Source organism: Anoplophora glabripennis, unplaced genomic scaffold, assembly GCF_000390285.2.
Source record: "Anoplophora glabripennis isolate ALB-LARVAE unplaced genomic scaffold, Agla_2.0 scaffold44, whole genome shotgun sequence".
In the NCBI taxonomy this organism is placed as follows: domain Eukaryota; kingdom Metazoa; phylum Arthropoda; class Insecta; order Coleoptera; family Cerambycidae; genus Anoplophora; species Anoplophora glabripennis.
This window is the reverse complement of record NW_019416229.1, coordinates 1,387,982-1,398,645: the sequence shown is the minus strand read 5'-3', so window position 1 is coordinate 1,398,645 and position 10,664 is coordinate 1,387,982. Positions and strand designations below refer to the sequence as shown.

Below are 10,664 nucleotides of genomic sequence, written 5' to 3'. Positions count from 1 at the left end.
TATCTCGAAAACTTCCATCTTGAAGGTCATACGTTTTTGACATATTCGTACTCAGAAAAATGTGCTCTATCGAAATCCGTGGAAAAAAATATGGGTTGCCATTTAAAAAAATTGCCGATGACGTCATAGCTCAAAAACAAACCAAACAAAAAAAAAGTCGATGGCTGAAAAAAGTGACATTTTACAAACTAAAGTTGACGTGTCCGAGGATTTCCTGTCAAAACCCTTCAATAACGATTTATCGAATTTATTCCAAACTTTACGAGCTCAGTGTATATAAAGATTTTTATTTTGAAAAAGGGAATTCTGGGTGGTCCAGTAACCTGCAAAAAAGTTCAAATATTAATTTTGCAGAGACACTCCACAATTTTGTGTGAGCAATAAACAGTGACACGTGTTTAAAAATTTAGCAGTTTTGAAACCATGTTTCCGACCATATTTTCTGTACAAGACAGCTCATTTTCGAATTATACAGATTATGTATTGATTATAATATGAAAAAATATGAAAACACAATTATACATTTTTAACTTAGTAAATAACATACTGTAGAAGATGAATTTTTAAGGAGCGTGATACAAAAATAATTTTCAAGGATTTTGTCAATATGGATGTATACTCTAACATTTTTAAGTAAATGTAATTCAATCAGTTATTGAGATACTTAGGCCGGCCGTAATTTGGATGCATTTTCATCCGAATGATTTTCGCCAGGACAAGTTTTATCAAATCAGCATTTATCTTTTGGAGAATAGTTTTCTGATCCGAATCCAGTTCGGACGAAAACGCATCCAAAGGACGGCCGGCTTTCTTAGAACCTTTCATTTGAGAAGCTCGTTAAAGTTATGTAACATGTAACATCAGAAAACGCATCATGCAAATAACATTACATTAAATTGGTTTTAAAACTCTCTTTTAGTTATAGCACGTTGTCACGAACAAATAGCCAATAAATATCATTTAATATGTTTTCCTGCTCAAGTAAATATACTTTAGCACAGCCGTGATCGCCTTAGTCCGAGTACACCTAAACGTAGGTATGTAGAAATCAAAGTGTTGACAAGGAAACGAAATTGCTAGTTGAAATGCTGTGATAAAACAGTGCGACTACTTACCCAGGGAATACTTTGAAATCGCACACACGAGCTTGTTCTCCAACTTCGAGATTATCCAAAGCTTTCATATCTTCAGCGTCCAAAGAAAAATCGAACACGTCTATATTCTCTTTGAGTCGGGCAGGAGTAACACTCTTTGGTATAGCTACAATACTTCTCTGTAACAAGTACCGTAACATGACTTGAGCGTTAGATTTCTTATGTTTGGTGGCGATCTTCTTTATGGTTTCATCATGAAGCATATCAGGTAACTTCCTCGCTCTGAAATTAAACCATTGTAGTGCCAAGACAATGTACGAGAGCACATCGTGAAATACTTACTCCTTTCCAAACTGCGCTATAAATTTGTTATATCCTGGAGAGCCTAGAGGAGAATATGCAACTACAACGATTCCATTTTGGTGGCAAAAGTTTACCAGTTCCCTTTGTTGCAAGTAGACATGAAGTTCGACTTGCAGACACGCTGGCTTGATTCTGGCGGATTTCAATATTCTGTCTATTTGCTTAACATTGAAATTTGACAGACCAATGGTCTTGGTTCTTCCAGCATCAACTTGCTCTTCCATCTTTTTCCAAATAGCTACATGATCAGTTGGCACAGTCTGAAGACTATCTGGTGATGGCCTCGCCTGGTTTTCAACATATTTAGTTCCAACAGCGAAATGGATCAAATACAAATCAACGTAGTCCAACTGAAGGTTTTCCAGTGATTTCTTCATAAACATCTCCACTCTGTCTTGGTGTATGCCAGGCATTGGGAGCTTGGTGGTTATAAAGAGGTCTTCTCGATTCAGCTTTCCAAACTTGAACCATTTTTGAAGCACGCGTCCAATGACTGCTTCGTTTTGATATACGAAAGCGGTATCAATGTGACGGTAACCAATTTCAAGAGCAGCGTCTAGGGCTGATTCAAGCTCTGCTTCATCAGTGGCCTGAAAAAAGTAATGAGTAAGTGACAAAATATATTTAAGGCGATACCTTCATTATGGAAATGTTCAACCTAGTTTATTAGGGTAAAAATTCCATAATTTACTATCTACATTTTTGTGGGTAATAAATGTCATATTTTGTGTTTATTGAGATATCCATTCTTGTACAATTTATGAATAGAATTAGTAATGTGGATGTCAAAGTGGTGAATTATGGTCAATGTAAAGTTAGCATGATGGATGTCTATTTTACAACAGTGTGACGTGTGAAGTTGTATACCTGCATCTCCATGAGGCACATAAATAAAATGTGGAAATACAGAATATCGAGAGCAACCAACAACGGCATCGTACAGCAGCTTAACGGATCAGAATTTCGAAGCATCCGTGCAATATGGAATCTGGTTATAAATATGGTCCTTTTAATATAAGTGGGACATAACCAAAAAATACATTTTAGGGATACTGAATTTATAGATTTATATTTTAGTTAAAAGAAATACATATTATATATGATCATAATTGGGATATTAATTTAATAAAATGATGTCGTACTTTGTTCCGATATCCATTAAGTTATTCTATACATGTTAAATTTATGGATATCTATTTGTGTTAAGAGAAATACATTTTACGGATATCCATAACTGGTATATCCATTTTATTATCGAAAAGAAGGCACCTTGTCGATATGAGGATGTCCATCAAAACAACAATAAAGGGTCTCTTATCGTATTGCTATGGTCGGATATACATTTACATAAACAAGAGGATGTTTAATTTATAGATACCTGTCTGAGATAACAAAAAAAACATCGTCACTAATTGGAACATTAATTTTATTAACGAAATGACACTATGAATATGCATAAGAAGATCTACATCAAACCTACTGAAAAGTATGTTTATTTATTTGGATAACCAAAAATAATTATTTATAGTTGCTGAAGTTGTAGATTTCCAATTGAGCTAAAAATGTACATCTGAAATATTCTTTCAGTTAAGAAAACCAGAATACTTTATGGATTGGATATGGACCCAAGTAAACGTATGATTCGTCTTAGCTTATTAATTTCCAAAACAGTTTCCGAAACAGATGGAACTCTAAAAGTGGATAAAAAATTATATGCACAGAGCAGTGTGTGCAATATGGGAAGTTTACTATTTGTTTTATTTCACAGCAATCAATCGAAGTATCGATTAGTTTGACATAATATAGAAATAAATTTAAAATTGTCTGTCAGCCGTATTTTGTCCGTCGTCCTCCGTCATACTTGAAAACATCGGTTATCATACACAAAGTTGTTGCTATTTATTAAATTATAAATACTTAATAATAGTGTTATTAACCTTGGCTTTAGTTATTATAGTCAACAGCGGGGTATTTGAAATTTAATCCCCGTGATTAACTATTAATGACAAATACATATTCATGCTATTAAGTATTCAAAACCTTGAACAAATTTTCTATTAGCTCTATTAAAAAAGTAGTAAGCTAATTCAAATAAGAACTTGCATTTTGAAATTTTGTAAAAATTGGTAGGTAATGTTATTTCGTTTCAGGTTCCTTATGTTGTTGTAAAGGCTAGTTATAAAAATCGTTGTTTGTTATTTCAATAAGGACGTATTTTAATTTTTTTTCACTTTAAGCATATATTTAATGCCAGCAATTTTTGATGTCAAAAGAAGTTAAGGAAAAGTCGTACATTTGTATTTAAAGTTTTTTCTATCTTTAATTATTAAACCTATAAGTGGGTGTCAAAATGCAAACAAAAGCCCTGTACCTACAATCCGCAACGTACAAATGATCCATATGAAATAAATTTATCATCAAACATTAAAAAAATTATATTACAAGCTGTTTAAAATTTCATTAGGAATTTTGTTTATTTGGAAATATATTTTTTGCAGTATTTCAATACCAAAAAAAAATAGTAGCTAATTAACGGAATAATGATTAAATAACCGCTGCAGAATGTCCGATCGTCTAAGTTGACTACATAGGTACCTATTCGTTCATTCTTTAAAACATTTTTATCAATACCTACATTTAAGTAAATACAGCAACGCAAAAAACAGGCATTGATAATAGAGTGTACAAAATAAATCCGTAAGTACGCGTGACAACATTGCCAAACTGTTGTATATACTTATGTTGCTTGGATACACGTATAAATGCGGGCCGCTGCATTTGATTCTTCCTAAAATTCTATTGGTGGTGCACTCTATCGGTAATTCGTAAATTTAAAACTGCTGTCCTATTCCAGTAGCGGTTTGGAGCGGAGCTATATCGTCTGTGCCAGAAGTCTAGGTGTGCAAAAGACATCCAACCTCACCTACTACCTACCTATTTTGAATAGTTATTTTTTACTATAAGTTTAATTAGTATTAGCGTGGTGTATTTTAATAATAGTTGAGGCATGTATCCCATAGAGTAGTTGTGTCCCGCAGCAGTTAGCTGTTGTCTGTGAGGTTGGGTGTTTTTTTTGGACACCTAGATTTCCGAAAGAATGTTGTTTGACTTCATTTGACAGGATTTGTTTGAATTAACTTAATACTTTAATGGAGAGTAAAAACGTGAGAGCTAATAATTGAATATCTGTATTTATGAAAGATCCTTAAGAAAACATTTTTTTTTAAATTTATTTGAATCAGTTCAATACCTTTACAATAGAGCAAAAAAACATGAAATTCATAAATCGTATAGGTTTAGTTACATTGTCAAAATATCTTCGAAAGAGATAAATATAAAATTTATTTTAGAAATTTGCTAGTAGTAATTCCACTGGAACATATGTTTTATTTTCCTCAAGAAAATGCCGATGTTTGTGTTTTTGTAAGCTAATTTAAAGGTAATGGGGAAGCTATTTCAAACTGAATGTTTAAAAAATATATTATAAAACCAAAAAGATGATTTTTTTTCATAAAAACATCCACACAACTAATAAACTGTTTTATAAAGCTATTAAATGCTCATCAAATGATTTTTTTCCCTTTAGTTCAGTTCGTTTTAAACTATTTGCAATTTTTTAATTTTCTAAATTCAGTATTGTAAAAATACTGTGCATTTGAAAAGATCTTGAAAAAATAAGGAGATAAATTATTATTTTAAAATATATGCTATTATGACCGAAAGTCATAATAAGGAATTTGAATTGTTTTCCTATTTACAAATAAATTTACTGACTTAACTGATCTAAATCCATAGAATATGTTACAAACAATTTAATTTGTTTGCATTTGCACTAATACTGCAATGAGATTTAAACTTAACAAATAGATTAAGTGAATTAGCGAATTTGTTTGTTTGTTTATCGCACCAACGACCTTGACCACCATTTGAAGGTCTGTAAGCGGTTATTTTTTTATATATTAAGAATATTAAACTATGTTTAGCTTACCTGCCAAGTACCCAGCCCAATGGCGGGCATCTTTAGCCCTCCTGGCATATCCATGAATATTTTTGCCGCCATATTATCTAACGAACACTTAACTAACAACACTGGCCGCAGTTTGATCAGGACTAAATATAGTTGGGTGGTTACTGCAATATATACTCTGATCTGGAAACATAAGAGCTAAACAAATAAAATGATAAGCTTACAGTACAGATAAATTGTAAAATGTTAGCGACAAAGAAATAATATACTTATCTGATATTAAATTTTTAACTTATCTGATTTTTCTCTCTCTCATAATATTATGCATGCTTACGCAATATTGTGTCACAATGTTATGTCTGGGGTATTAGTAAGTAATGGCAATGACATTAACCTTGACATTCGATGAAAAAATAAGGAAATTGGTATGGAGAGACTCAACATTGAATTTTAAATCACCAGAAAAATGTTTTGCATACCTACCTAATGTCGTTACTGCTTTTTCATTCAGTTTTCACCCTTTCTCGCTCAACACTTTGTTTATCTTATATCTGCGTTATTATTAATTAGATAATTATTATATACGTAAAATATGAAACAATAAATGTAGTCTTATGTTTATTTAAAGCTAAAATTAAATTTAGTGAAGACTAACGACCTTCATCGGGTATCTAAGGTAGTAGCTCTAAGATCAACATCTGTGGGTTAATTTTACAATATTAGATGGCAATTATTGTATTTACGATGCAAAGCCGGAAGCCGAAACGCGTAATCACTATGGCAACCGTGACAATAAACTTATCCTTTGGAGCAACCGAAATGGAATCTGAAATATTCAATATTACGGGATAACAAAACGTCGTCATCTAGATTCTAATAGTTCGTACCACTGAGTATTTCAAATTGGTGGGATAAGAAAACTTGAAACCTCCAGTAATTAACTAGACAGCTAACAATAGATGGTGCTATATATTTCATGACAGTAAGAAAATATATATCTACAGTGTGTCCAAAATAAGGATGGGATAGCATTAGGATATAGGAAACGGTAAAAGATACGGAATGGCTCAAATTATAAAAAAGTTGTTTTTTATACCTAACAATATGCCGTTTAGAAAGTTTTAAAATTCCAGGTAGTTCCAGAAATATCTAGAAAGACCCGATATTTAAAAAAATTAATTATTTTTTTTTCTGGCTTTATTTGAAAACGAATTTTGAAATACATTGCATATTTACATTGCCACTTTTCTTTTGCTCTATCCAATGGCATCAACATTTTTGCAATCCGACATCGAGGGGCCATCATCAGGTTAATTTTTTAAATACGTCGCTGCTATTTTTATGACATAATCTAAAGTCATTTTTAATTCTGAATTAGATGATATTACTATTGTAATTTAAAAACATTTTAGCTATCATTTAAAATTTTTCCTTAGTTATAAATATCTATTGAAGGAAGTCAGCAGTATACATGTCAATCAATAATTTAAAAAGTTGTATCTAATAAAAAAATAATACGAATTTATGAAATGTTTTATTATTTCTAATTAGTAGGTACCTATTGCTAATAGTAGTAAAAAAAATTGTTAGATGTTTTGTGCGGTATTGACTTTTATACTGTTATGACTTCCTCCAATAGATATTTTGAAAGCGTTCAGAGCCGTACTCAGGAAAAATTTTAAATGATAGCTAAAACAAGCTAAAAACCTTTTTATGCGTTTACAATGGTAATATCATCTGATTCAGATTTAAAAATGATTTTAGATTTGATGATGCCCCCTCGAAGTCGAAACGTCGGATTGCAAAAATGTTGACGCCATTGGATAGAGCGAAAAAAGTGGCATTGTAAATATGCAGTTTATTTTAATGTTTGTTTTCAAACAAAGCCAGAAAAAAACTAAACAATTTTGCAAAATTTCGGGTTTTTCCGAATTTTAAAACTTTCTAAAGGGCATACCTATTGTTAGGTATAAAAAAACACAACTTTTTTCTAATTTGAGCCACCCCGTGTCTCTTACTGTTTCCTAGATCCTAATGCTATCCCATCCTTATCTTGGACACACTGTATACGTTGAACTTTTTTTATAGACTCAGATTTTTTGATTTTTTGGAAGATTTTGTTTTCTTATATTCAATTATTTTTGAGTTATTACATAGCAATTCTTCTATTTTCTCATTAAAAATTCTATAATGCTGACTTAACCCTTAAAACATTTTTAAGCATATAGAAGGAATATCACGTTCAGAAAAACATCATTCAGCAAATGATTTCCAATTTAAAAACAACTATAATTATTATCATTTGTTACATACTTAAAAAATGTCATAATGTCAGAACTCAAAAATAGTTAAACCAAAAATTTAGCAAAATTTTAAAAAATTAAAATTGAACTACATTAGTCTTGACGTTTTTCACAAAACATTCGTGTTTGTGCCAAATTTAATATTCCTTTTTTATTTTACTTTTTTTACTTTTATTACGCAATTGTATCCTAAATTTCTAATTAATTTTTCTAAAAAGTCGTTAAAGCAATGAAATAAATTGTGCTGACATCTGTGGATTGAAAACTAAGTTCAGTCTAGATAAATGGCACTAAAGTTACTCAACATAGAAGATATATAGATAGATAGAAAACCAACAGTTTCTACGTTGATTGAAATTTTCAGTGTTCAAATAAAATTAAAAAAGGTCTTTACTGATTTTCTTTAGTACTGAATGAAATTTAACTCTTTTAATGTTGATAAATTGTTTGTGAACTGATGAAAAACGTATCAGCAAAAATGTAACAAACAACAAAGAATTACTGATTTTAAGTTGTGTTAAAAACATTTGGTAGGTATGGTTAGTTATATAAAAGAGGGTCCATTCTTTATCACACTGCAAATTAAAAAATATGTATATAAAAAAATAAATAATCCATCCTCCGTAAAGATTAGTCAGGGGTTGTTTTTTGATAAATTTTTTTTCTACTTTGGAAACTCAATTATATTGAGAGATTTCAGAATAAGCAAATAAGTTTGTACTTCTCCTTATGCACCTTATATAATATTTTTTTTAATTTGAGGCACGACTTAATAACTAAAATGAGGAAAGAGGTTTGTTACTTTGTATTATGTAAATAGCATTCTTTTTTAAATAATTATTGCTTTACTTTCAAGAAAAACTATTCTTCCAGTCAGTGAGAATTTATAAATGTATACAATATATTCTAAATTTCTTCTACAATTTAAAGAGCGATAACTAATGATACGCCACTGTAAATAGACGGATCTACTTTTATGTAGTCCATACGCAAACCAAAATATACAGCGCATTGGGTTTTACCTTTTTGTACCTGACTACAGATGGAGGACACTAACACATCTGTAGTCGGGTACGTCGTCGGACTCGTCGGACTATATTTTTTCCTGTAAAGTTAAAGGTCTTAGTCAGGGATGGGCAGGTAGACAATCGCGACGTAGAAAATACAATTGTCTACGCGTAGGCAATCACCTACATGTAGACATAATTTGGTGTCGACAATGTAGATAATGTCAACAATGTAAACAATGTCAACAATTAATAAAGATATGAAATTAAATAAAATTATTATTTTATTGTTTAAAACATCTTTAGAACTATAGTAAGTATAACAAAATAAAAATTAACATTATAAATTAGTGGTTAAGAGAATAATAGAAAATTAACAAATATTTTAAAATTTTTTTCTTTTTTGTCTATCATTTATCACTAACTATCCTCTTCTTCATTTATATATTCAACAAATTTAGAGGCCTGAAGCTCTTATTTTAAGTGAATAGTATACAGGAATTAATTTTTTGGAGCTTTCAAATGTTAGTTGATTTTGAGTTTAAACAGAACAGCTGGTCAACATTCTCTACATTGTCTATGTTATTTACGTAGTATACATTGTTTACATAGTCTACACAAAGTCTACACGTAAATGTCGACAATTAAAGTTGACGCGTAAACACCCATCCCTGGTCTTAGTACAATATTTCAGTCAACGTAGGTATACCTATAAGTAGACAATCAACAGTTTTCAGTTTATACTACAAATAATAAAGATGACAGAATGCAGCGCCATCAATTGATGTTATACCCAAGTTCGACTGGTTATTATAGATTTGTTTCTGCAGTAAACTTCTGATACCTTGCAAACTGTTTTCATTACATATTCGAGGTTGTGGATTTGTTAACACTTGTGCATTTTGCATTGCAAAGACAGTTGTTTTACACTGAAATTTGACATGATTGGAGTCGGGATTTTTGCATTTTGTGCGATCACAAATTGAGAGTGGACGTTTCTGAATGTAAAAGAGAGTAGTGGGAAAATAATCAAATAACTTGGATCATAGAAATTAATGAATGTGCCAGATTGGCAATCCACAGAAAGGTCTCCACCGGTATGACCGTCAACAAACGGTTTGGCGATAGTTAGCACATTCTACGCGTACACCAAATTCTCAGTCAAAGATTTGTTTTGCAGATTGCTGTAAATTGCAAAAGCAAAACTTATACTTCACGCTGTTTGCGGATTTATAACCTCTTAAATGAGAGAGATAATTTTAGTTTACATTTCTTCCTTAAATATAGAATTAAAAGGTATTTGATGAATAATTTCTTAATCTTAATTTTCATCTTTTTTACATTTATTTAATTACGCCTTGTATATAAATGTTCACAATCCTGTTCAAATTTTATTACGGACTGTAAATTTAAACATTAAAATGGAACCTGGCAGAACTTTATTCCTTTTTTCCCTAAACATTTGCAGATTGTATAAAGAAAATATTCCATTCTAGAAAGTGTGACTCGTGAAATATGTATTTTATCAATACGAAGAAAATTGCACAACGTTGCGAATCGATGATATGTATGATGATTGTCGAATATGATAAAAAATCTAAAAGATTATATTTTCTAAAGCAGATAATTATATACTTATGGTCTAGAAAATATAATCTTTTAGATTTTTTTATCATATTTAACAATCATCATATCATCAAGTCGCAACGCTGCGCAATTTCTTCGAACTATTAAAATACATATACAGGTTCGGAAAGTCCCCATGGTACATCGGCCGTTACGTGAGAGCGATAAAGTAAGCCATGAAAATCCGTGCGATAGACAAGGATGGTTACATTGAAGACGTTTCATAATCTGAATAGTCAGTCCCACTTCTAACCCGAAACGGGCGCTGACTATTCAGATTATGAAACGTCTTCACTATATATAC

General features: G+C 31.1%; 1 protein-coding gene across 2 annotated transcripts; it reads right to left on the bottom strand.

Annotated features, from left to right (window-relative positions):
* Window positions 1–223: 223 nt before the first annotated feature.
* Window positions 224–6,189, bottom strand: LOC111691302 (alcohol dehydrogenase [NADP(+)]-like). 2 transcript variants are annotated; one of them, XM_023454927.1, is made up of 5 exons: window positions 5,908–6,189; window positions 5,446–5,607; window positions 1,437–2,047; window positions 1,116–1,376; window positions 224–323 (listed from the first exon to the last, which is right to left on the bottom strand). In XM_023454927.1, the coding sequence occupies exons 2-5, from the start codon at window positions 5,515–5,517 to the stop codon at window positions 287–289; spliced, it is 981 nt and encodes a 326-aa protein (XP_023310695.1). In that variant the 5' UTR covers window positions 5,518–5,607; window positions 5,908–6,189; the 3' UTR covers window positions 224–286. The 2 variants fall into 2 exon arrangements, with proteins under 2 accessions (XP_023310695.1, XP_023310696.1); XM_023454928.1 differs by lacking the exon at window positions 5,908–6,189 and having other exon boundaries at window positions 5,446–5,634.
* Between the last annotated feature and the right edge of the window lie 4,475 nt (window positions 6,190–10,664).

Bases quoted from the DNA above. Each gene is read 5' to 3' on its own strand.
- LOC111691302 (XM_023454927.1), bottom strand. From the start codon at position 5,517: ATGGCGGCAAAAATATTCATGGATATGCCAGGAGGGCTAAAGATGCCC. The intron at 2,048-5,445 runs GTAAGCTAAACA...TACTTTTTTCAG, and splicing joins TTGGGCTGGGTACTTGGCAG to GCCACTGATGAAGCAGAGCT. The intron at 324-1,115 runs GTAAGTAGTCGC...ACTTTTTTGCAG, and splicing joins GATTTCAAAGTATTCCCTGG to GTTACTGGACCACCCAGAAT.